This window comes from Ranitomeya variabilis, chromosome 6 (assembly GCF_051348905.1).
Source record: "Ranitomeya variabilis isolate aRanVar5 chromosome 6, aRanVar5.hap1, whole genome shotgun sequence".
Taxonomy (NCBI): Eukaryota; Metazoa; Chordata; class Amphibia; order Anura; family Dendrobatidae; genus Ranitomeya; species Ranitomeya variabilis.
In genome coordinates, this window is record NC_135237.1 from 273,184,775 (window position 1) to 273,212,697 (window position 27,923).

The 27,923-nt window shown below is 46.2% G+C and overlaps 1 protein-coding gene across 3 annotated transcripts in view; it reads left to right on the forward strand.

Moving 5' to 3' along the window:
* The window catches only part of LOC143782317 (uncharacterized), a 73,955-nt gene extending 50,498 nt beyond the window's left edge, over positions 1-23,457 (forward strand). For all 3 annotated transcript variants that reach the window (XM_077269665.1, XM_077269664.1, XM_077269666.1), the window contains exons 10-12: positions 19,738-19,792; positions 19,889-20,071; positions 23,209-23,457. In XM_077269665.1, coding sequence (XP_077125780.1) covers positions 19,738-19,792; positions 19,889-20,071; positions 23,209-23,270 — 300 coding nt within the window. In that variant the 3' untranslated portion in view covers positions 23,271-23,457. The remainder of the gene's footprint in view (positions 1-19,737; positions 19,793-19,888; positions 20,072-23,208) is intronic.
* Positions 23,458-27,923: the final 4,466 nt, after the last annotated feature.

Sequence of the window (27,923 nt, forward strand, 5' to 3'; positions counted from 1 at the left end):
ACCTCTTCAATCTTCCCAGTCAGGGAGGCTGTGCTGCTATGAATGGCAGTTAGCAGTTGTGCGGATACTTGTTTCAGAGTGGGTTCTGAATCCATATCATCTGGTTCTTGTGACATTGATGTCTCTCCTTGAGACAATTTGTGTGAGGGTTTCTGAGTTGTTTAGTTATTCTCTCTGACATAGGTCTTCAGCTTGTCAGCTGCAGATTGTGACTTATTAGGACTCATAATGCTTTCCCTAAAATATGTATGCAATATGAGAGTAAGTCTTATGTCTGGTTATTTAGTATGGATTGACAGGATAGCGTTAGTGGTTCGGATATTAATAGTAAGAGGGTTACAAAGTAATTTCCCTACTCAATTTTGCTGCATAATTATGTGCAACAGGCATAATTCTCAAAAAGAACACTAGCTGGCAGCAGCGTTCTGCAGCCTGCAAGTGCATAGGATTATATCACACTGGCCAGTTTCTCTAGTTTACACCAGGAAATCACTCCGAACAATGAGGGAGGGAAATGGGGAAGTTGTTCACTTTCCTTAGTCTGTAAGCCCCTGTACCTCTGCTGCAGCTAGGCCAGTCAGCCAGCTATCTTCCCCAGCTGTTTCAGGATCTCCTGCCTGCGTCTGTGTCTTTCCATCCTCCAAATCCGATGTCTATTCTATGTGCCAGGGAGATCCCAAGTTGGCCGCCGCGCCACAGCTCCGTTCCCACCACCAGCATTCCCGCATCTCCAGGGGACTCGGGCCTCAGCATCCAGTCCACAGGCGCTCTCTTCAGCCCACTCGCACACTAGTTCCACATATGGAAAAGCCTGGTTCGCCTGCTCGCGGTCATATCTCTTGATTTGTTGTGTTTATGGTGGTGGTCTGGAGAGAGACATTTGTTATGGAAATATTTGGGTTGGATAAATCTTATCCCTGTGTGTGCTGTGGCCGCTCCCAATTAGACTGAGTATTTTGAGCGCTCAAGGAAGAATGAGACTGCACAACATTATTGTGTCAATAACATTCCATCAATACTGAAACTTTATTGTACATACATAGTTTTATATTTTCACATAGAAAGGAGTGGTTAGGGGTTGTCAGGGGTGGTTAGTTAATTACCATATTGTCTAGCTCCTCTGTCATTGGTTATCTAAACATATATGGAATATTGTGATTAATGCTCATATGACTGCTGATTAAGCAACTAAACTTGAGTTCTGTATGTAGGACAGAGTTGAGACATTTGATCAGCAGTCACCAAACATCTGACTCTGTTCTGCTTTTAGGGATGGAAAACCCCATATGATCTGTCTGGGTTATATTAGTTCGTGTCAACCATTTTAAACCATTTATTATAATGTATATATTAGCTGTGAGTATAAGAGCATATATGATTATAGAGGAGTATACATGCAAGTGAGATCTACATGATATATATATTTCTATCACAAGCCCCCCTTAGATATCACTTGCCCTAATCCTAGCCTCCTGTCCCAAAGCGCTGCAACTCTTTTGTGCTGTCGGCGAACTGACACAAGCCTAACGCCTGTGCCCCACTCCGTACAGACTTTTCGCAAATGGGCGGTCAGGAGATCTGTCCCTAACGGGGGTTCGTTGCAATCAGTCTCTTAGTCAATAGCATGTGTAGTGAGCGATGTGTAGTCTTTATCAGGTAGGTCATCTTTTTGGTCAGGCCGCAACATCATTCTGGCTTGGGTGTCATCTTCTGGTAGGGGAGCTTACTTGCGATGCGATGAGTGGATCCAAGCGGGTCTTCCCTCCAGTTTCGCAGAGTTTGGTGTCATCAGCAGCACTTGAACAGGACCATCAAATCTGGGATCGAGTGGTGTTCTCCTTACAAACTTTTTTCCACCAACTCCCAGTCTCCTGGCTTCTAGGAGTGCATACGGGACACTGAATCTGGATCTGGCAATGAAGAAAAAAACTCGAGAATGGATGTTAGCAAGTTTCTTGGTGAGTTCAATTACATAAGCAGACAAAGTATCATATTACATAGTCAGCTGCTGAGGGAAAAGATACCCCTAACCTGGGACTAGACACAAACAAAATTTCATATAATGACAGCTTTTCTGTGCCTCTGGGAGTGTGTCTAACACTGAGTAGTGTGATTGGGAGTGTGTAGGCCTAAGTCTGACCCTACTGCTGACTAGATCTCTCATGTGAGATTTGCTGTGAATGCGGGTCCCTGGTCACTCTCTATCACTTCTGGGACCCCATAGCTGCATATCTCGTCTCTGAGAGTAGCTTCTTTGCAGTAGTCTTTGCTGACTGATTCCTCACTGGGAAAGCTTCTGGCTGTCATCCTGAGAACATGTCCACGACCACAAGGGCATATTCGAATCCTCCACTTGGCGGAATTTGGATGTGGTCTATCTGGATCTTCTGGGAGGGGTACCGTGGTCTGGCAAGATGATGTATGGGAACTTTCTCCATTCTTCCAGGGTTGCATTGGCCACAGGTCAGACAGCTGTTTATGAACTTGGCTGTTAGGGTGGAGATTTCTGGGGCGAACCAGTAAGCACCAATCGGATCATTCATCTGTGTCTTTAATCTGTGTGTGGGCCCATGTGCCCACTGGACCACCATAGGGTGCATGCTTCGGGGTAAACAGGGTTTGTAGTCCATTGAGTATACCCTTCATTCTTCATGTGCTGCTCTCTTCTGCATCCAGCATTCCTTCTTGTCCTTTGGGGCTTGCTCTTGCAGCTTTTTTGAGCAGATCACAGGACGTCATCTTGTCAGATTTCCTGTCTTCAGCCGTCCTGTAGTAGCCGTCCGGCTCTACGACCTCTTCCACTTGTCCATATTGTCTTCCCTTGACTGTTTCTTTGGCTGCCATATCCGCCATGTTGTTGCCTCGTGCCTCTACTGTGTTTAGTTTTCCATGCGCTTTGACTTTTAGTATTGTCACCACTTTTGGAAATTGAAGTGTGTTCAGCAGGTCCTTAATGGCTCCATTGATGCTTCACGGTTGTTCCGCTTGCTGTGATGAAGTCCCTTGCAGCCCAGATGGGTCCGAAGTCGTGTGCTATGCCATGCAAGTACCTTGAATCGGTATACATTTTCTCAGTCTTGTCTTCTGCCATCTGGTAGGCCTTCATCAGCGCTATCAGTTCTGCTTCCTGGGCTGACAGACTGGGCGGCAGACTTCTGGACCACAGGATCTCTTGATTGCTGGTCACTGCACATCCCGTGTGGAATCTTCCTTCATCATCTGCGAATCTGGAGCCATCGACATAGAGGATCAACTCTGGGTTGGTCAGTGGCTCTTCTGCCACCTTGGGTAGTCCTGCTGTTTCCTGTTGCATGATGCTGAAGCAATCATGGTCATCCGTCTGGAGCAAATTCAGATCCCATGCAGACTTTTTATCTGAGGGTCCATATCTGTATCCCCCCTTGGGAGTGGGAGTAGAGTGGACGGGTTGAGGACTGTGCATCTGGAGATGGTGACATTGTTGGGCAGGAGTAGAGAGCACTGGAGGCGAAGATGCCTGGCGGTGGAGAGATGTTTTAGCTGGGTTTGGTTGAGGATTGCTGAGATGTCATGCAGAGCCAGGATTTCCAAATGTTTTTCCACTGATGTCAGTAGTCCTGTCCAGGAGGGCGTGTGCTGCAACTGCTGCTCTCATGCGGGAGGAAGAGGCTTCCCTTCCAACTGGATCCAGGCAAGCTGAAAAGTAGTCCGAAAGTCTCTGCTTTCCCCCCTGAAGCTGTGTCAGGACTCCAGTAGCAAGGCCTTCTTTTCTCATAAAGTAGAGACGGAATGGCTTCTCGTAGTCAGATGGGCCTAGTGCTGGCGCTGAGACTACTGTGCCTTTTAACTTCTTGAACGAGCTGCAGGCTGCATCAGTCAGGAGGAACGGGGCCAAGGAAAGCCTGTAGAACCATCTTCTCCACTGTGGTCTTCCGGTCATCTGTCAGGCGTTTCGCCTGGTGAGCAATACAGTGTCTCTGGAACGTAACTTGCTTCAGACACCACTGAACTTTGTTCTTTGAGACCTTGCAGTGCTGCTCCGCCAGGTAGAGTAGGAGATACAAGGAATGGACTTTACACGTGTCAAAGTCAACTGCACAAAGGAGTAGATTGTCCATGTATTGTAACAGGGTTACTTCTGCTTGTTCTGTGACTCAGTTGGTGAGAACTGTGGACATTGCTTTGGTGAACTGTGAAGGGCTGTTCTGGGCCCACTGTGGCATCACTGTCCATGTGTGTTGTCCCCCCTGGTGCATTAAGGCAAACAGGAACTGGTCTTCCGGATGAACTGGAACACTGGAGAAAACGTTAGCCAGGTTGTTCACTGTGAACACTTTTGCTGTGGCAGGCACATTTGAGAGCAGAGTGTGCGGATTCGGCATAATTGCAGTCTCAAACACCGTGGCGTCATTCACAGCTCTCAGGTTATATACCATTCTGAACTTGGCTGGCTCTCCTTTTACAGTCTTTTTCTTGACGGGGAAAAGCGGGGTATTGCAAGGCGATGTGCGAGGAACAATGATTCCTATTTCCAGGTAGACCTTCAGTTGGTCAGAGGCAGCTTGACTCTAGGCCTGGCCTGGGCCTTACGAGGGTACGGGGTACATGGCTTGAGTGACACCCGTACTGGGGCAACTTGAGGTTTTCTCATGTGCTGGGGTCCCTTAGACCATAGACTTTCTGGTACTACATCCAGTACCTCCTTGGGTAGGCCTCGTCAATTGTTTAATGTTCTTGTAGGGCCGCCAGCATGACTCTTCTCGGGTCAGGGATGAAGAAAGTGTCACTGTCCCATCTCCCTGGAACACTGTGGTTGCCTTCAGCTTCTGCAGTAGGTTCGCTCCCAGCAGGTTGAGTGGCAGGTCCTTTACACCACAAACTGGGACAGGATAGAGTGTCCTGGCTGAGTGCACCCGCTCAGTGACTTTGTAAGCTGAGAATGTCTGACTTGACCACCAATGCCCATGTGAGACACAGAGAATTCTGATAGGCAGGTGGGATCAGCGAGTTCCACAGGTGTCATCACACTTCTGGCTGCACCACGTTGGATCTGACAACGCCATCCATTTTAAGGGTAATTTGAGGTATTGGTCTTGCAGATGAAGTTTTACATGTCAGGAGTGTAGTGTCTTGAGGACCTGGCTTGCTTGCCTCTGTCCTATGGACGGGGTACTTCACTGCTTTCTGCACTTCTTCCTTGACCTGTTTCTCTGGACCAACTCTTGGGTTGCATGGGTCCAGTCTCTTCGGGGGCGTGGGTGCCCTGCACTGGTTCTGGAAATGGCCAAACTTGCCACAGATCTAACACTTGACACTTCTTCTGTCTTCGTAGGGTGGTTGCGCTTCCAGGTCAGTGGTCACCATGAGAGGGGCTGTCTTCTGCACCCCTGGTTGGGACTCAATCCCTTTGGCTACTGTGGACAACAGCATGATGGGTACTGCAGCGGCAGCGGGGTCCGGCCTGCTGATTGAAGCTGCGGTGGTAAGACGGGGCCTGCAGGTGCATTTGTGGCGAGGCCCGGGGTGCCATGAGACCGGCGGCTGCATCCAACCCAAGGTCTTGGGGCATTACAGGGGCTGTGGCTGCATCTGCCATCACTTCTTCCTCCTGCTCCGACATAGCTTCTCCCCTTTGCTAACCTTATTGAGGTCGGTGTCTCCTCTCTGGAGTCTGCAGCGGTTCTTCCGGTGTGTCGATCGGCACTTTGTAGCGTCTTCACCTCTGGCTCCCCTTCTGGTGTTCTCAGCAGCACGGCACCCTTTTCCTTCTTTGTGCTCTTTTGTGGTGCTATAATGGTGGCAATTTTGGTGACAATCGGCAATAAACAGTCTCCTAGGCGCACATAAAACATTTTTTCTGGGTCAGTCCACTGCTATTGACCTGTTCCTAGGCCTAGCCACTATCAGTGGTTTCCTGATTGGCTGTCTCAGTCCATGCCCAAAGGCCTGTGTATCTGGTCATGAATGGTGAAGCCCAAGTCTTGGAATACTTGCATTACTCTGCAATGAAACTTCTTTACAGACTCTGTCTTATCTTGGCTCATGTCATGGCTTGTCCTGCCAATCTGCCTTTGGCCCACTCTCTGAGCTGTTCAATTAGCTGTGGCCCTGACTCCCAAGCGTGTACGTCTGATTCTGCTGGAAGTTTGAATTGTTCCTTCATGATTGGCCAGAGTGCATCACTGCTTCTATTTCCATTCATGGCCCAGAGATCATTCCAGGTGGCTGCATATGTTTGCTGCTTCTGCTACTTTCTTCGGTAAAATGGCATGGGATGCATCCCTGGGTCTGGAAGATTGTCACCTGACTTGGGGTGGAGTGCACATAGTGTAATGGTGGTGCCTCTATCTGCCCCTGCATTCTTGGTGCCTGTGGATTTCCTTTCTAGTACTGGACAGCATGTATGATGTTCCCTCTTCATCTTCATCAGAGGAATAGTTGTGATAGCTTGTACTGGGGTCATACACTGACTGATATTGGACTTAGAAGTTGCTTTTTTATGTGAGGATGTCTCCCCCCTTGCAGAAGCTATGATGGATTAGGCTTATAGTTCTATGTTGGTGTGAATGTAGGCAGCTCTGACCGGTGCTGAAGTTGTACATTATCAATACATGGTGATATCAAAGTTCATGTAAAACCTTAAGGGTTACAATATTGTTGACTGTGAAATGAGGTAACGGAGGGTCTGTCAGTGAGCTCATTCTGATATCATTCCTCCCCCCTCTGCACCCAGGGCTGAGCTGTCTGCTGCCTGATACGTCTGGGGGTTGCCTACTGCATTGTGTGTAGTGGGATTTTGACTTTCTTTCCCCGATATCACAACTGGCAATGGCTGGTTTGTGCCAGGGGCATAGAGGGAAACCTTGTGCTGTAAGCACCATATTGTTTGAATTGGGCGTTGGCCCAGCCGGCAACAAAGAGGAAAAAAGAGGAAGAAGAAGGAGCAGGGGTTGATGAGTGAGACAAAGGAATAGTAGGAAGGGAGAGAGAATGTGGACAAGAGGGAGGAGAAGATGGGAGGTGTGGAAGAGAGAGAGAGGGAGGAGAGGAGAGGAGTGGAGAAGGAGGGGAGAGAGAGGGTGAGGAGAGATGGGTGTGGAGAAGGAAAAGAAGGAGGAGAAAGGTGTGGTGGGGGAGTGGAGAAGGAGGGAGGAGAAGATGGAGGGTGAGGAGAAGGAGGGAGGAGAAGAGAGAGAGAGAGGAGAATAGAGGAGTGGGGAGAAAGAAAAGTGTGGAGAAAAAGGAGAGCGGGAGAGAAGAATAAGGAGAAAAAGAGTGACAGAGGAAAAAAAAGTAGGATAGAGGAGAACAACAAGAATAATAGAGAGGAGCAATTATGCCTTCTCCCTGTAGGGAGAGACGGGGCGCGCCACATACTGTGCAAAAATAACTACCTATACCATGGATTCTGCTAAAAGCAGACTGCACAGATTCTCCCGTCTCATACCCACAAAAATCACTTCCTGGTTTGCTCACATAACTTTCTGTACCACCTAAACGATGTAAGCTCTGCTGCTACTTCATACCATGTATTGGCATTCAGCAATCTAACATCAGCTAACTTCCCTTATTTTCCTTTCTACGTCATGCCAATCCGCAGCTTGAAATCTGCCATTCTAATGAATTTCACGTACTTTATACCTTCCAAAATCTTCACATACTTAACACCTTGGTGTTCTGCCACTATCTAGGGGCTGTTTGCTCATCAGGAAATAAAAAGACTTTCCTGTTGCTCGGCCACTTTATTCCCCATGGCAAAAGCAAAAAATGAAAAACACACAAAAATGAAAAAAAAAGGGTACTAAAAAAAACTTCTAAAAATGAGTATATAAAACTCTAAGAAAAACCCAAAACGATAACAAAAACCGTCAAAAACTTAGTTCACAACCAAAAACTCAAAACTTTAATACAAGAGGAGAAAGAAAAAAAAAAAAAAAAAACTTTTTTCAAAAATAAATAAATAAAAAATAAAAAGGTAAAGAGATTGAGGAAAACTTAATTAAAAATTTTAAAATGCCGCAAAAAGAAAAAGACCCTTTAAGAGAGTAAAAAAAAATTAAAAATGAAAACGGCTTCTCTTCTCCTTCTTTTTTTTTTTTAGTATCTCTGCGCTCAAATTCAGTCAGAGACACACTTCCTCTTTTTATTCCGTATGCTATTGCAATAATATCAAATGTCACTAAAATCACGTATCTGAAAACACGTATGTCACATCAAAAATGATAGATACAATCACTTCTTCACAAATAGCTACACATAGCTAGCATTGCAGCTGAAAACAGCCAGAAAAAAAAAAAACAGATGTGACAGTGTGATTTACAATGCATCTCTCCTTCAGCAGCCGAAAAAAGAGGAAGTTCAAGAGAGAAGAGAGAGAGAAAAAAAAAACAAAACTTTCTTTTCAATTGTATGCTTCTTAAAGCAGCAACACTTGACAGACAGCAACAGATAGACAATCCGAGAGATGCCCTTTTAAATTCTGTGACACATGCAGGTTGCGCTGGGAACAGACTACTGCCAATCGCACTGGACGCACCTGCGCCCGGGCCGCCTGAGTGAGAAGCACAACAAGCGGGAAATCTACCACCCCGGTCCGGACGTCCTGACTGGATCGCCGGCACTACGGGAATCTGCAGTAGCCCTCTAAGTTATCACTACCCGTGCCTGGAACCTGGAGCCACCTGCTCCGGAACTCTACATGTTCCTCCTATGCACGGGAATGCTGCAATAACTTATCGAGAGATTTGACCTCCTGTGGTCCGTTTCCTAGCAACCACAAGCAAAAGTCACTTTTTCTCGGTCCCCCATGACAGCACTACGGAGAGAGGGGATCCGCCCTTCAGGGACAGGAAACCTACAGATACATAAGGGCGGTACCTCTCCCTCGCATCAGTTGGTTTCCTGTCCCTGACGGGGAACCTCTCTTCGGCAGTACCTGCAAAGAAGACGTCGTATCCAAGGACCGGGACCGGGCAGCCGAGTTCCGGCAGCGAGGAGGCTCCTGCCGCGGCGTGTCCGGCACCCGAAGCCGCCACCGCTGGGACCGAGGGGTTCTCCAGGGTGTGCGGGGGAGAGGCCGCCGCCGGACTCCGATGGACAAAGGGGCGCTGGTCACCCGGAGCTTCGGTGCAGGCTGCTGCACGCTCTGGGTGAAGAAAGATGGCCGCCGCTCCGGAAATGCGGCATCAACTTCCGGGTCGTCCCCGCGCGCATGCGCGGTAATATCTCCTCTCCCGGGGATGTGCGCAGGACCGGAAATGAGGAAGAACGCCGGGGGAGCGCCGGATTCAAAAAGGGAGATGGTGCACACTTAGTTGTCGCACTATCTCCCTTTCATTATGGAGGACAGCGATTCCCAGCAGCTGCCAGCCAGGCAGCAGCAGCATAAGAAAAATGACCCAAAGAGCTCCAGAAGAAGTGGATCAAGCAGTCGATCCACACAGCGCAGCAGATCTGCTGCAAGGACTAACTCCCCTCCTCAGGAGACTCCACTACCAGATCCCGGCCCTCCTCCAGAACCGGTACCTGCCTTCACATCTGAATGGTGAGTGATCTTCGTGAAAGTATACACTCCTATAATAGGGCTCCCTCTTCTCCCTTACTAGGGTAAGAAGAGCCTGGAGAAAAAGAAAAATAGAGTCTGCCCCACATGTAACAAAGCTTTGCCGGTAACTTGGGGAAAAAAGCTTTGTAAATCCTGTATCCAGCATCTATTGTGTGAAGAAACCCCTGACTTTGCCTCTGAACTTAAAAATATAATTAGATCAGAAGTTCAGAATGCCCTGTTATCCTCCAAAAAAGGGAAGGAAAAGGCGAAGGAGACGGTATATGCTCACTCTGTCCGATCCTCATCTGAGGACGCGGACTCTGATGATTCCAAATCCTCCCTATCTTCCTCTGATGAAGATTCGGGCCGTCACTGTTTCCCATTAGAGGAAGTGGACGCTTTAGTTAAAGTCGTCAGGGCCACCATGGGGGTTGAGGATCCCAGGCCTGATAAAACGGCTCAAGACATCATGTTTGGAGGTCTGACACAAAAAAAGCGGAGAGCTTTTCCGTTAAACTCCAATGTCCAGACTCTAATCAAAAAAGAATGGGAGAAACCAGACAGAAAAAATTCTTCAGTACCCTCGCTGAAAAGAAAATATCCCTTCGATGATGAAGCGTCCACTTCTTGGGACAAGGCACCCAAATTGGACGTGGCAGTAGCCAAAGCTTCAAAAAAATTCGCGCTCCCATTTGAGGATATGGGTACCCTCAAAGACCCCTTAGACAAAAAAGCAGATACCTTTCTCAAAGGGGCTTGGGAATCGGCTGGGGGTAGCCTGAGACCTGCAGTCGCGGCAACCTGCACCTCCAGGTCTTTAATGGTATGGGTTGACCAGTTGGAAAGCCAGATCAAGGACGGATCACCCAGGAATAAATTATTAGACTCAATCCCTGCAATTAGAGCTGCAGCAGCTTTCCTAGCAGACTCCTCAGCGGACTCAGTGCGTCTAACATCCAAAGCCGCTGCCCTCTCCAACGCGGCCAGAAGGACCCTTTGGCTTAAAAGCTGGCCAGGGGATCTCCAAACAAAGTTGAAGCTGTGTTCTATACCTTGCGAGGGAAACTTCTTATTTGGGGAAACCCTGGATGACATCCTCCAGAAAGCGGGTGACAAAAAGAAGGGGTTTCCAAATCTGGGACCAACCCCATTTAAACAGTCCTTTCGGAGTAGAAAATTTTTTCGTCGAAGACCACCTAGAGACCAAAATAAGTGGGAAGAAGGTAGAAGACGAGATAGAGGCTACCTCTTTGGCAACACCTCCCGTGATAAAAAACCCGCCAAATGACATTCTCCCTGCGGTGGGGGGAAGGCTCACCACATTTCTTCCTGCTTGGAAGAAAATTTCCAACAACACCTGGATTCTAAGACTCATACAATCTGGTCTAAAAATAGATTTCCTTTCCCTCCCTCCTCGAAATTATGTTGTGACAAAAATGAGGTCTTCGACGATAGAGCAAGCGGCACTAGAAAAAGAGATTATCTCCCTTCTACAAAAAGCTGTAATTCGGGAGATTTCTCCTCAGGAAATGGGGGACGGGTTTTTCTCCCCTCTCTTTCTGGTACCGAAACCCGACGGGTCCTTTCGGACAATTATAAATTTAAGGAACTTAAACAACTACGTAAGAAATCACAAATTCAAAATGGAGACAATAAAATCCACAATAAAGATTCTCTTTCCAAATTGCTACATGGTTGTGATAGATCTAACCGACGCATATTATCATGTGCCCATCCACGAGCTTTCTCAAAAGTTTCTCAGGATGGCGGTGTCCATAAAAGGGAAAATAAGAAACTTCCAGTACAGGGCCCTTCCGTTTGGGATTTCTATAGCTCCGCGGATATTCACAAAAATAGTAGCGGAGATGATGGCCCACATAAGGGAACAAAACATTATCATAGTTCCCTACCTGGACGATTTTCTTATTGCCAGCGACTCGGCTCAAAGTTGCAGAGAACAGAGAGACCGAGTAATGACTATTCTAACGAACTTGGGTTGGCTCATAAATATAAAAAAGTCGAAGTTGGAACCCTCTCAGGTACAGGAGTTCCTAGGGCTGACGTTAGATTCCCGGGTTCAAGAGTGCCGGCTCCCGGGCCCCAAAAAGGACAAAATACTAGCCATGATAGCACAAACACTGCAAAACCCCTCCATGACTCTAAGGAGGGCAATGTCCCTATTGGGGTCCCTTTCCTCATGCCTGCCGGCGATACCCTTCGCACAATTCCACACAAGAGAGCTTCAGTGGCACATACTAGAATGGCAGGTAATATTAAAAAACAATCTGGAAAGCAGGGTCACTCTAAATTCCTCTGTTATTCATTCCCTTCTCTGGTGGGGAAAGAGCCAGAATATTTCAAGAGGGATTCCCTGGGTACCCGAAATATCCCGGGTAATAACAACCGATGCAAGTCCCAGGGGGTGGGGAGCCCACATGGGAAACAGAGTGACTCAGGGCAACTGGTCAATTCAGGAACTATCAGCATCCTCGAATCAAAAAGAACTCTGGGCAGTGTATCAGGCTCTCCTATCATTTCTTCCCTACATTCGAGGACATCATGTCCGAATTTTCTCGGACAATATAGTGACAGTAGCCTATATCAATCACCAGGGGGGAACAAGGTCTCAGTTACTGATGAATTCCTCCGCCAAAATTCTCCGCCTGGCGGAAACGAATCTACTCTCCCTTTCCGCATTACATATTCAAGGGTCAAAAAACGAGAAAGCAGACTACCTGAGTCGAACTCAGTTGAGACAAGGCGAATGGTCCCTAAATCAGTCCGTTTACAACCAGATCACGAGAATGTGGGGAACCCCAACAATAGATCTGTTCGCCAATCACAAAAACAAAAAAGTAAACAAATTTTGTTCTCTAAACCCAGAAGGGAATCCCCAGGCTCTGGATGCTTTTCTCATTCCTTGGACACACAAACTAACTTACGCCTTTCCACCAACCATCCTAATTCCGGCGGTCATCCGCAAGGTCAGAGAGGACAAAACAAAGATGATCCTTATTGCCCCATTCTGGCCAAAAAGGACATGGTTTTCCTGGCTAAGGATGCTATCAGTCTCAGACCCATGGGTTCTTCCGAATTTGCCAGACCTGTTACAGCAAGGACCGATCCTCCACCCACAGGAGACGAACTTGCATTTGACAGCCTGGCTTTTGAGCGGGAACTATTAATAAAAAGAGGTTTTTCAGACAACTTGGTTACAACATTATTAAAATGTAGAAAACCTATTACTACCAAAATTTATGGCAAAACATGGAAAAAATTCTTGTCTGTATCTAAAGTCAAAATCCAGGAGGGACCTTCAATTAATAAGATACTTGAGTTCCTACAAAAAGGGCTGGAACAAGGATTAGCGGTTAGTACCCTTAAGGTGCAGATAGCAGCCCTGGGTGCTCTCTATAACCAGAATATAGCAGCCAACCCGTGGATAATAAGATTCGTTAAAGCGGTAACAAGATCAAAACCTGTAGTTACCCAAAAGATGCCCTCATGGGACCTAAACTTAGTCCTTTCAGCATTATCTGGTCCACCATTCGAACCCATAGATGTGATTCCCATAAAAATACTGTCACTAAAAACCATTCTTCTAGTAGCCTTAACATCGGCACGCAGGATAAGCGACATTCAAGCCCTGTCCTCTAACCCCCCTTTCACAAAAATCATGGATGATAGAGTCACTCTAAAACCTGACCCGGCCTATTTGCCAAAAGTGGCAACAAAATTCCATAGGTCACAGGAAATATCCCTGCCGTCCTTCTGCCCGAACCCTAGAAATGAGAAAGAGCAGAACTTCCATAACCTAGACGTCAGAAGATGTCTAGTCCAATACCTAGATTCCACTAGGGAGTATAGGAAGGAAGGCTCTCTCTTTGTCTGTTTTCAGGGTCCCAGAAAAGGATTCCGGGCATCCAAGGGTACCTTGGCAAGGTGGATAAAAGAGGCAATAGCGTTGGCATATTCATCCACGGGGAATGCGATCCCGGACGGTATAAGAGCGCATTCCACAAGAGCAGTAGCTACCTCATGGGCTGAGAGGTCAGAGGTATCAATAGAACAGATCTGTAAGGCGGCCACCTGGTCATCACCGTCGACCTTTTTTAGGCACTATAGATTAAATCTAGCCTCTGTGTCTGACCTGACCTTCGGTCGAAGGGTTCTTGAGGCGGTGGTCCCTCCCTAAGCTTAATCTCTGCAATTCTCTCCGTAGTGCTGTCATGGGGGACCGAGAAAGTCATAGTTACTCACCGATAACGGTGTTTCTCGGAGCCCATGACAGCACTCGCTTATTTCCCTCCCATCACGAGTGCGGTGAGCACCTTTAATCACATATGATTTATATAGTTCATATATTACAATTTAGGCACGGGGTTCCTTTTCTGTTAAGAAATGTTATAATGTGGTATTTTCTCTGTTGTAAACTAACCTGGAGGTCCTCCGATGCTCTGTAAACCAACTGATGCGAGGGAGAGGTACCGCCCTTATGTATCTGTAGGTTTCCTGTCCCTGAAGGGCGGATCCCCTCTCTCCGTAGTGCTGTCATGGGCTCCGAGAAACACCGTTATCGGTGAGTAACTATGACTTTCCTTCCTCTCCCGGATTTTACACAAACACATAACACATATACGGCACACAGCAGACACCTCCCAGGGTGGATTCGTGGCTACGGATTTTTTACACTACCTGGGAATTTGTGACCAGACCACACCTGACCGGCAAGAGGTATAGACAAGGACTGGGCACAGGGGACTTTCAGGTAAGATGATAACATTTTCTTACCTTACTTATGGAGCTGCGCAGTCTCCTGCCCCTGTGCCAAGGCCACGGCCACAACCTCCGTATTTCCGGTCAGAAGGATCCCATGCGTTTCATCCGCCCCACGTTGGGCGCCATTAATGTTATGGAAATATTTGGGTTGGATAAATCTTATCCCTGTGTGTGCTGTGGCCGCTCCCAATTAGACTGAGTATTTTCAGCGCTCAAGGAAGAATGAGACTGCACAACATTATTGTGTCAATAACATTCCATCAATACTGAAACTTTATTGTACATACATAGTTTTATATTTTCACATAGAAAGGAGTGGTTAGGGGTTGTCAGGGGTGGTTAGTTAATTACCATATTGTCTAGCTCCTCTGTCATTGGTTATCTAAACATATATGGAATATTGTGATTAATGCTCATATGACTGCTGATTAAGCTGATTAAGCAACTAAACTTGAGTTCTGTATGTAGGACAGAGTTGAGACATTTGATCAGCAGTCACCAAACATCTGACTCTGTTCTGCTTTTAGGGATGGAAAACCCCATATGATCTGTCTGGGTTATATTAGTTCGTGTCAACCATTTTAAACCATTTATTATAATGTATATATTAGCTGTGAGTATAAGAGCATATATGATTATAGAGGAGTATACATGCAAGTGAGATCTACATGATATATATATTTCTATCACACATTCAGAGAGAGCAATTGGTGATTTTAGGAAACTGAAACTGAATGACATTAACTATTTGTAGTAGGTTTTCAGATTTGATATGTTTCGGTATATATTTCAGAAGAATGTCACCACGGTTGTCCTGGTCATCTACCATTGGTGTGAGGTTTTACATTTGAGATCTTGTGGTAGCAGCTTTGCATACTTTACTACTTTCTTTGCAGAAAGTTTATTAAGTTAGAATTTCTTTTTCTGCTGTGCTAGAGGCTAGATCAATCGCACCCTTTTTGGATTCTAGGGGTTGATGTTAGAAAATTGCTATGCGTAGTACAATCAAGTCTAAGTCGTCCTTAGTAAGCAAGGCTTGCATTAGTTCCCAGAATATCCGGAGTTCAGATTGTACTTTCTGCTCCATTTTGAATTCATGTGGTGCAGGTGCCTTTTATGCAGTTGATTTCACCTCTCCATATGCTTGATGTGGAGTCCAAGTCATCCGGTGAGGTAGGCCTGGAACTAATTGGTGTATCTGCACTCAACAACCGCAAGACACCTGGGAGTCTTGATGTGGCTCTCGGGAGCTGTGTATGAGATAATGGTCAGGCACAAAAAAATTGTGAATCGGAGTAGGTCATGGGTCAGCTGGGTGGGCAGAAATACCACTCTATACACCTAGGATTGTCAAGATTCCAGTTTATGGAGAGAGGTGATCGGATTTTACTATCGTGTGTCTCTAGAACATTTCAGAAAGGCAACTACTAGTCAGAAGTTCTGAATGTGACACCTAAAGTTGTAGAGTTTATAAAATAAACCTCTTCTTGTCATCATGGCTAGACTATGGCCACGACCCCTTAAAAAATAATTTTCTAGATTTGTCCAGTTTTGGTCTGAGTCATGGGTCACCCATATAGTGTAAGTCTATGGGTCCCTAAAAATCATGCTGTCAGTATGCAGTCTGTGTGCTGCCTGTTTCTAATATTGTAATGGGTAGGAGAAACTCTAAATTATTTTTTTTCTTCAAAAATCACTGATGATAAAATTGGACACACTGTCCAAGAAAACGTGAAGATCTGATCCAGCACACTGATGAAAATCGCCCAATATGAAATCTGAATGGGGTCTTATCTAATATATAAAGCTGAATGTGTGTGTGTGTGTGTGTGTGTGTGTGTGTGTGTGTGTGTGTGTGTCCGGGATTGGCATCTGAACCGTCGCAGCTACAGCCACAAAATTTTGCACAGTCACACGTCTGGACCCCGAGAGCGTCATAGGCTATGTTGTGAGGTGAAATTTTAACCCCGTGCTTTCCAATTCACCAAACAATTTTGCCCCTATCTACATAATGGGGAAAAAGTGAAAGGAAAAGTGTTGGAGGCGTCGCAGCTACAGGCACAAAATTTTGCACAGTCACACGTCTGGACCCCGAGAGCGTCAAAGCTATGTTGAGGTGAAATTTTAACCCCGCGCTTTCCAATTCACCAAACAATTTTGCCCCTATCTACATAATGGGGAAAAAATGAAAGGAAAAGTGTTAGAGGCAAATTGACAGCTGCCAGATGTGAACAAGGGGGACTTAAAGAATGAGAGCGATGGCGCCAAAGAGTATATACTGTACAGCTGCTAAGGTGGGGCCCCAACATGGGATAATCACCACACCACCACGGGGATATGAACACACACACAAAATGCACCACACACTACCACGTGCTCGAACACATATACCACCCTCAGCGCACATTTCACCACACATACACCAACCTCGCTACATAAAAGTCGAAACACAAAAGTCGCCGCTCAAAACTCGCCACGCGCAAAACTCGCCACGCGCAAAACTCTCCACACGTGCAAAACTCACCTCATGGAAAACTCGCCACACGCAAAACTTGCACACGCGGAAAAATTGCCACATGCACAAAAGTTGCAACACATGCAAAAGTTGCCTCACACAAAACTTGCACATACTTAAAAGGCACCACACATAAAACTCGCCACGCGCAAAACTCGCCATGCGCAAAACTTGCTGCACACAACTTGCTACACTAACCTGTCACATGCAACTCGACACACAAAAAGTTGCTACACGCATGTCGCCACACAAAACTCATCTCACAAAAGTCGCTACATGCATGTCGCCACACGCAACTCAACACACACAACTTGACACACGAAACTCGCCCTAAAACACACACAAGTCTGGTATTATCCTTCAAAAATAAAAATCTGTTTAATAAGCAGACAAACTACAAGAGCAACAAATGTACCATATAGGAATCCGGCAGCTGTCAGTCACATGACCTGTCTATTATGTGTATGTGTGAGCAAATATATACTGCCAGGGGGTGGGCTTACTGTTGGCTGGGGATTCATCAGGCTGCCAATTTAGCTTACAAATACTGAGGTAAAAATACTGACCAAGTAACGTGTGAACGAGGTCTAATACAGGAGGAGATGACATACAGATATATTCTATATACAGGAGGAGATGACACACAGATATATACTATATACAGGAGAGATGACACACAGGTATATACTATATAGAGGAGGAGATGACATACAGGTACATACTACATACAGCAGGAGATGACATACAGCTATATACTATATACAGGAGGAGATGACACACAGGTATATACTATATACAGGAGCAGATTACCTACAGGTATACAGTATATACAGGAGATGACATACAGGTATATGCTATGTATAGGAGGAGATGACATACAGATATATACTATATATAGGTGAGATGACACACAGGTATATACTATATACAGGAGGAGATGACATACAGGTATATACTATATACAGGGGACATGACACACAGCAGGTATATACAGGGGAGATGACATACAGGTATATACTATATACAGGAGATGACATACAGGTGTATACTATATATAAGGGAGATGACATACAGGTGTATACTATATATAAGGGAGATGACAAACATGTATATACTGAGGTGAAAATGAGAGGTGTGAGGTGAAAATGAAAAGGTGTGAGTGCAAAATGAGAGGAGTGAGGGAAAATAGTGGAGTGATCGGAAAATGACAGATGTGAGGTCGAAAGTGTTAGGGGGGAATGAGAGGAGTGAGGGGGAAAATAAGAGGAGTGAGGGGGAAAATGAGAGGTGTGAGGGGGAAAATGAGAGGTGTGAGGGAGAAAATGAGAGATGTGAGGGGGAAAATGAAAGATGTGATGGGGAAAATGAGAGGCGTGATGGGAAAATAAGAGAAGTGAGGTGCTATAACTAACCACAGATATTTACTATGCCCAGGCAACGCCGGGCTCTTCAGCTAGTAAAAACCTAAAGAACTTCCATTTTAGGTTAATGTATAAGAATTTGTTGAGCTTACTCCTGCCTGACATCCGCAAATTGCTTGTGTGGGATTTCAGAAATGTTGACTTCACCATACTGTGGAGCATTCAATCAAATGAGTATGGGTGGGTTTACAAGGATGACTTGGTGACTTGGCCAGGATGCTGTGATGCCCCACTGACTCAGTACTGTTTTTTTTTTTTTTTCACACAAGTGAGCACATTATTATTGTGTAATTACAGCACAACAACTAATTGTCCAGCTTAGCTACACATTATCATAATTCAATTTCCTGATTAATATGCAGTTTGTTGAAATCAGATTCCCTTTAAGAATAGAGCCTTAGTAAGCCTACTTTTTGTATACTGTATTTCATACTTTAAAAATGAAAATCTGATTACTCAAAGTTATAGCTTTCAGAAAAAATATTGTTTGGTTTGACATTAATTATGTTAAACTGCAGCATTTTTTAGAAGGTGTAAGCACTAAAATTATGCTCATGAATATTATGAATTTGTATGAAAATCGGTATTATAATCGACTAACGGTGTCAGAGTATATTTAGCAAAACAAAATTGCTCTAGCCTCCCACTTAAAAGGAATCTGTCAAGTACCCTGACTTACCAACTGCTAATAAAGCAGTATGCAGAAGGATTTCCTTAATCTGATCAGGTGTTTCATGGAACTTACAAATGCTGCAGTCTTTAAAAAGTGACCTTTAGCCCTGCAGCTTTAATGAAGCTGTACTAGTGTGGTTGTTTTTTTTTCACCTGGACGTCCTACCTCTGATTTTCTAACCACGCTTTGCTGGCTGTAGTTGAAAGTCTGTATACAATACTCATCATGATAGGACCGCTGTTTTTTGCTGGACGAGTTGTACTTTTGAATGACGACATTCATTTTTACATGTGAGGCACTGAAAAGCAGGAAAAAAATCCAATTACGTTGAATAAGCAAAAAAAAGTGCAATTCCACAATTGTTGTGTTTTTTTTTTTAATTATAGTGTTTGCAATATGTTAAAACTGGGCTGGCTTTCACAGGAGTATTGCATTGACAGGCACGGGGGTCTTCAGCACCGGTCATGTCAAAATTTCACGGGGACGCCAATGGGAGCGTGGAATGACACGCACTCTGCTGGCACGTGTTAAATGCCACTGTCAGAGATTGAGAGTGGGATTTAACAGCCGCTGTTGGAGGACCGCTCCATCCACAACTGTTAAAGGTACATGATGGCTGATTAAGTCCGTCATCATGTGCAGGGAAAGATGCGGTCTTGGCATGTGAGCCTGCATCAAAGGCAAGGTCCACAGCCTTTGTTTAAAGTACACATCATGGCATATCTGGTAAATGGAGACAAAAAATAAGATGTTAAAATGCTTACATTATCTAAGATATTCTGATAGAACTTTCTTACTTTACAATCATTTTGTTGTCTTTTAGACTTCTTCCACATTACCAAGCAATAGCGATCCAAAAAGCAACAAAAATCCTTCAGGTATTAATAAAAAAACAAAATCATCTGTTTATTTGATCCTCCTCCTGTTTTCTCACTTTTTGGCTACTGACAACCTTTTTTTCTTGTCCCCTTTAGACAAGGCATGTTTGTCATCGATAAATTTTCACAAGGAAAGCTTTACACCTGCACAAATTCCATCCTTTTTACTGAACTCGTCTGTAGCCACTGATTCATTTTTTCAAAGCATAAAGAATATGGATGCATCAGAAGTCAGTGATGTACTGAAAAGAATTACTGCTACAAACCCTGCTTTCCAAGGTATCTTTTAACGGTTCATTTTCTAATTTCTTGTTTTCCCTATTACCTTTATAATATTGGATGGACTAAGCAAAGCTTTGTATTATTCTACTCTTTGACATCTTGGGTTATGTTCACATGTTCCATTTTTTTTCATGTCACAACAATGTGGAAAAAATGCAACACTTCACTGTTCCAGCAAAGTGAATGATATTTCTGAAATCTCATGCACATGTTGCTTTTTTCCCTTGTAGATTTGAAGCATTTTCACATCTGCAGCATGTCAATTCTTTCAGTAGTTTTGCAGTGATTTTTACCCTTTCTAATGAATGGGTAAAAAATCCATAAAAAGCATACAAAACAATGCAAAAATGCACTTTTTATGTGCAGTGTTCTTTCCTGTCAAGTGGCAGAAATGTCTGTAGTAAATACTTAATGTGCACATACCTACGTTGGTACTGAAGGTCTAGGCCCCAATTTCTTTATACACCTCATTTATTTCATATTGTATTAAAAGTTGCCTTTCCTTTAAAGGGAACCTGTCATGTGAAAAAAGCATTGGCTTCAGTGTTCTTCTGTGCAGGCGCCGGCGTGCGCGGCACTAAGGTTCTCTCCCCACTTCCATCCTCCCTGCATAGCTAGGAACCACACAGTTTCTGATACCCCTTTCACCCATGTATACATAGTGGGGAGCGCACCATATCCCACGCATGCCGGAAGTCACTGCAATGGAAGCAGAAGTGACTCGCTGGCACTTGAACAGAACGCTGAAAGCAATGCCCATAGAAGGGGGGAATAGGTACTGTATAATCACTCTATTACAGGTGCAGGACTACGGAGCCTCTATTACATGTCATAGGGCACGGGGATGGGAATGGGGTGGGACGCAAATGAAGTCCGGAGGCAGAGATTTCTTCCAGGCATTGCACGCCCAGGAGCCTGGAAGAAATCATTAGTATAAATAAATATGATTTCTCAATAACAAGACCGCTAATATGAGGCATACAGATAGGACTAGTGTAACATTTCTATCACCTGTATGCCCATATTAATAGGTCACACACGTCCCAGGAGTGACAGATTCTCCTTAAGTCAATACTTGAGGAATGATTACTGCAAAGAGTTGGCAACGTTTCAGTGTTCTAAATCTCCTAGAGATCACTTGCAAAAGGAATAGGTGCTTGATTAATAATTTGAAAATTCATTCATGCTTTTCTTTAAATATCTTTATATGATGCCATTATTACTAAAAAGAACCAGGTGAAGCACAAACATAACTAGTACAATGTATTTTAAAACGGTCATGTCTTTAAAGTATGTACTATACAGTTTCAAGTGGTAATAGTTTCAAGAAAATTACCCCTTCTAGCCGCAGCCCATTTTTGTTTTTGCGTTTGTTTTTCGCTCCCCTTCTTCCCAGAGCCATAACTTTTTTATTTTTCTGTCAATATGGCCATTTGAGGGCTTGTTTTTTGCGTGACGAGTTGTACTTTTGAAAAAAACCATTGGTTTTATCATATCGTGTACTGGAAAACAGGAAAAAAAATTCCAAGTGCGGTGAAATTGCAAAAAAGTTTAATTCCACAACTGGTTTTTGGGTTTTGTTTTTTTTTACCTTGCTCAGCAAATGCTAAAACTGACCAGCCGTTATGATTCTACAGGTCATTACGAGCTCATAGACAGAAAACAAGTATAGGTTTTATTTAAGTGTTGAAAAAAAATCCAATGTTTGATTAAAAAAAAAATTGCATAATTTTATGAGACCTGTAGCGTGTCTCCATTTTTTGTGATCTGGGGCTGGCTGAAGGCTGATTTTTTTTTGTTTGTTTGTTTTTTTGCTTGCCAAGCTGACATTTTTAATGATACCATTTTGGTGTACTTACAGTCTTTTGATTGTCCGTTATTGCATTTTAAAGGGAACCTGTCACTTGAATTTGGCGGGTCCTTTTTTGGGTCATATGGGCGGTGTTTTCGGGTCTTTTGTTAACCCCTTTTTTTCCCGCTGGTCGCAAAATTGACTTGATGTTGATTCGCTTTCCTCCCTAGTTAACGCATGCGCAAAGCAATCTCGCCTTGCGCACGCGCAGTATGCTTTGCCCATCTGCGGGCAAAAGCCGAAAACCATTAGTGCACATGCGCCGGCGCACTATGTCACGGAACACAGTGATATACTTCCGGGACATAGTGCGCCGGCGCATGCGCACTAATGGTTTTCGGCTTTGCCCACAGTTGGGCAAAGCATACTGCGCGTGCGCAAGGCAAGATTGCTTTGCGCATGCGTTAACTAGGGAGGAAAGCGAATCAAGTCAATTTCGCGACCAGCGTGCGGCCAGCGGGAAAAAAAGGGGTTAATAAAAGACCCAAAAACACCGCCCATATGACACAAAAAAGGACCTGCCAAATTCAGGTGACAGGTTCCCTTTAATGCAATGTTGCAGCTACGAAAAAAATGTAATTCTGGCATTTTGACTTTTTTTTTTTGCTATACCATTTACCGATTGAATTAATACTTTTTTATATCTTGACGTGGCGATACCATATATGGGTATTTTTCTGCTGCAGACCCCGGGTTGTCATTCCAACCCATCAGAAACCCACGGTCATGTGACACAGGCGCCGAGTGGTGGGATTAGTGACGTGCTTCCGGCGCAATCACATTAAATGCCGCTGTCAGAGATTGTGATCCACCAGCGGAAGTTAACCTGTTAAATGCCACTGTCAATTCAACCCACTGCTGTTAGGGGCACATGTCAGCTGTTCAAAACAGCTGACATGTGCCGGGAAAGATGTGGGCTCAGCGCCGGAGTCCGCATCAAAGGGAGAGACACAACATGCGCAGTATATGCATGTCGTGAATGAGTTAAAATGCAATAAAAAAAGTTCTATCAAGAAATTACATTTTGAGGCCTTTGGTAGTTATGAATCCGAATGAATGACAGATTAAATGGTTTGAAATGATCTTGCCAGACTTTTGCCCTAACGTTTTGATTCTGCATGCTTAGACAGCTATATACGGTAGGTATGACGTTTGCTCCCATATTTTTTTATTGTATACCTTTTACATTAAAAAGCTTTTTTTACTTTCTTACCTTTTTCCTATAACATTTGTTAGTTGAAGTTGTCAAAGTGTTTTCATATTTTTTTTTTCTGTCTTCTAGGAATTAATATACCAAGCCTTATAAAATACCTTCAAGATACTGGAAGACTGAAGAATTCATAACTCTAAAATGGGAATGCCATTAAATTGTTTGTTTTTTTAATTTCAGGAACATTTTCTTTATATCAAGTGACATTTGTGGGGGTTTTGTCTTTTTTATTTTTTTTCTCTAATTATACTTGCAAAGCAGCGATCATTGTTGCTTGGTTGGAAATTTGATTCTAAAACATAAAATTCAACCTAAACTGGCTTTTGTTAAATTATTTATTGTTATAGTGCTTTGGAACAAAGCACTATACTGTTATTCCACCGTGGTAAACTTCTTATTATAGTGCTTTGGAACAAAGCACTATACTGTTATTCCATCGTGGTAAACTTCTTATTATAGTGCTTTGGAACAAAGCACTATACTGTTATTCCATCGTGGATAACTTCTTCTTATTCTTATTATAGTGCTTTGGAACAAAGCACTATACTGTTATTCCACCGTGGTAAACTTATTATTATTATAGTGCTTTGGAACAAAGCACTATACTGTTATTCCACCGTGGTAAACTTCTTCTTATTCTTATTATTCAGTCCGCATGTAATGCGGCCCGAACCGCTAAACTCACAGACTCCAGTGAGGTGTCATTTCGAAGCCAGCGTTCCTGAGAGGTGTGCTAAGTATTTTTTGTGTCGATCGGATTTGTAGTTTTTGCGCAATTTGTGTTTGAAAAAAGTCTTTCAATGCGTTTCAATGGAGAAATTTTCCTATACGTTTATAATGGGCTGGTTTCTGAGGCAATTTCTAAAAATAACTGCCACCTGGCTGATTAGCTCATTGATATGCGCAGTCAGACACAGTTACTATGCCAACTCCTATGAAATCTACATCAGCTCACCAGGTCACAAGTTTTGTCAGATAATATCAGCTCTTAAAGTGACAGTACAGCACAATTCCAAACCACTATCCGTAGTCTTATGATTATTAGACTGTGGCCCGATTCTAAGGGCCCCTTCACACTGTGCAATCAAAGTCTGAACGAGCGTTCGATTTGTGACGTTTATCCGTCCTCGTTCCGAGGTTGCAAAGTGTGACATGGCGTTACGATCTGCGACGCAGCCCAGCATCGTACGATGTGAAAGAAAGAGCAGAACTTTCTTTCGTCGTAAATGTCTCGCTGTGGCGGTCGAAATCGTAGTATGTGACGGCGGTCATACGAGCTCGTAATGCGACTACGTGGGTTGGGCTTCCGCATACCTGTCTCCTGATTGGGCGTGACGTTTTAGCACGCCCATGCTGGTAATACGTCACGCTCGGAGTCGTAGGACTATGGCGGTGTGAAGGGTAGCGTACGATTGCGACGCGTGACGTTCACATCGCAACTACGTCAGAAAAAGCGTTAACATCGTAGAGTGTGACCGCTGGCTACGAGCTCGTACTGCGATGTCGAATATGACGCAAATGCGTCGTAATCGTAGCAGAATCGACCAGTGTGAAGGGGCCCTTACTCATCGGGTATTCTAGAATATGCATGTCCACGTAGTATATTGCACAGCCACGCAGTATACAGTGCAGAGCCGTGCAGTACACAGCGCAGAGCCGCGCAGTACACAGCGCAGAGCCGCGCAGTACACAGCGCAGAGCCGCGCAGTATAAAGCGCAGAGCCGCGCAGTACACAGCGCAGAGCCGCACAGTACACAGCGCAGAGCCGCGCAGTACACAGCGCAGAGCCGTGCAGTACACAGCGCAGAGCCGCGCAGTATAAAGCGCAGAGCCGTGCAGTACACAGCGCAGAGCCGCGCAGTACACAGCGCAGAGCCGTGCAGTACACAGCGCAGAGCCGCGCAGTATAAAGCGCAGAGCCGCGCAGTACACAGCGCAGAGCCGCGCAGTACACAGCGCAGAGCCGCGCAGTACACAGCGCAGAGCCGCGCAGTATAAAGCGCAGAGCCGCGCAGTACACAGCGCAGAGCCGCGCAGTACACAGCGCAGAGCCGTGCAGTACACAGCGCAGAGCCGCGCAGTTTAAAGCGCAGAGCCGTGCAGTACACAGCGCAGAGCCGCGCAGTACACAGCGCAGAGCCGTGCAGTACACAGCGCAGAGCCGCGCAGTATAAAGCGCAGAGCCGTGCAGTACACAGCGCAGAGCCGCGCAGTACACAGCGCAGAGCCGCGCAGTATAAAGCGCAGAGCCGCGCAGTATAAAGCGCAGTACACAGCGCAGAGCCGCGCAGTACACAGCGCGGAGCCGTGCAGTACACAGCGCAGAGCCGCGCAGTATAAAGCGCAGAGCCGTGCAGTACACAGCGCAGAGCCGCGCAGTACACAGCGCAGAGCCGTGCAGTACACAGCGCAGAGCCGCGCAGTATAAAGCGCAGAGCCGTGCAGTACACAGCGCAGAGCCGCGCAGTACACAGCGCAGAGCCATGCAGTACACAGCGCAAAGCCGCGCAGTATAAAGCGCAGAGCCGCGCAGTATAAAGCGGAGAGCCGCGCAGTACACAGCGCAGAGCCGAGCAGTACACAGCGCAGAGCCGCGCAGTAGACAGCGCAGAGCCGTGCAGTACAGAGCGCAGAGCCGCACAGTATAAAGCGCAGAGCCGCGCAGTATACCGCGCAGAGCCGTGCAGTACACAGCGCAGAGCCGCGCAGTACACAGCGCAGAGCCGCGCAGTACACAGCGCAGAGCCGCGCAGTACACAGCGCAGAGCCGCGCAGTACACAGCGCAGAGCCGAGCAGTACACAGCGCAGAGCCGCGCAGTACACAGCGCAGAGCCGCGCAGTACAGAGCGCAGAGCCGCACAGTATAAAGCGCAGAGCCGCGCAGTACACAGCGCAGAGCCGCGCAGTACACAGCGCAGAGCCGCGCAGTACACAGTGCAGAGCCGCACAGTACACAGCACAGAGCCGCGCAGTACACAGCGCAGAGCCACCCAGTATACAGCGCAGAGCCGCGCAGTACGCAGCGTAGAGCCACGCAGTATGCAGCGCAGAGCCGCGCAGTATACAGCGCTGAGCCGCGTAGTATACAGCGCAGAGCCCCGCAGTATACAGTGCAGAGCCCCGCAGTATACAGCGCAGACACGCGCAGTACACAGCACGGACACGCGCAGTACACAGCGCAGAGCCGCGCAGTACACAGCGCAGAGCCGCGTAGTATACAGCGCAGAGCCACGCAGTATATAGCGCAGAGCCGCGCAGTACAAAGCGCAGAGCTGCGCAGAGCTGCGCAGTATACAGCGCAGAGCCGCGCAGTATACAGCGCAGAACGCGCAGTACACAGTGCAGAGCCGCGCAGTACACAGCGCAGAGCCGTGCAGTACACAGCGCAGAGCCGCGCAGTACACAGTGCAGAGCCACGCAGTATACAGCGCAGAGCCGCGTAGTATACAGCGCAGAGCCGCGTAGTATACAGCGCAGAGCCGCGTAGTATACAGCGCAGAGCCACGCAGTATACAGCACAGAGCCACGCAGTATACAGCGCAGAGCCACGTAGTTATACTGCCCAGTCACGAAGTATATTGTCCAGTCACATAGTATACTGCATATCCCTGTTAAAAAAAACAAAGAATTAAAATAAAAAAGTTACATACTCACCTCCTGGAGCGGCCGGTATCTGATGGTTGTTGCACCTCCTAGAGCGGCCGGTACACGATGCTTGTTGCACCTGGAGTGGCCGGTACCCGATGCTTGTTGCGCGCTCCGGTCCCAAGAGTGCATTGCGGTCTCACGAGATGATGACGTAGCGGTGTTGTGAGACAGAAAGACGGAAGTGCCCTTAGATAATTAGATAGTAGATTACCCCGCTCACCAATTCGGAACCCGAGAGGCCCGGCCCACCAAATCGGACCCCGAGGGGCCCGGCCCACCAAATCGGACCCAGAGTGACCCCGCCCCCTAAATCAGACCCAGAGTGACCCCGCCCACCAAATCGGACCCAGAGTGGCTCCGCCCACCAAATCGGACCCAGAGTGACCCCTTCCACCAAATCAGACCCAGAGTGACCCCTTCCACCAAATCGGACCCAGAGTGACCCCTTCCACCAAATCGGGCCCAGAGTGACCCCGCCCACCAAATCGGACCCAGAGTGACCCCGCCCACCAAATCGGACCCTGAGGTGCCCAGCCCACCAAATCAGACCCTGAGGTGCCCAGCCCACCAAATCGGACCGAGTGACCCCACCCACCAAATTGGTCCCTAAGGTGCCCCGCCCACCAAATCGGACCCAGAGTGGCTCCGCCCACCGAATCGGACCCAGAGTGGCCGCGCCCACAGAATCGGACCAAAAGTGACCCCGCCCACCGAATCGGACCTAGATTTACCCCGCCCACAAAATCAGACCCAGATTGACCCAACCCACCAAATCGGACCGCCTGAGGGGCACCCAAGTGTGAAAGTCTTGCAGGGGCAGCCCGGGCACCATTCCAAAGCACTATCTGTAGTTCCTTCAGGTAATACCCATCTAGTTATTCTTATTATTATTCAGTCCGCACGTAATGCGGCCCGAACCGCTAAACTCACAGACTCCAGTGAGGTGTCATTTCGAAGCCAGCGTTCCTGAGAGGTGTGCTAAGTATTTTTCGTGTCGATCGGATTTGTAGTTTTGGCGCAATTTGCGTTTGAAAAAAGTGTCTCAATGCGTTTCAATAGGGAAATTTTCCAATACGTTTATAATGGGCCTGATTTCTGAGGCAATTTCTAAAAATAACTGCCACCTGGCTGATTAGC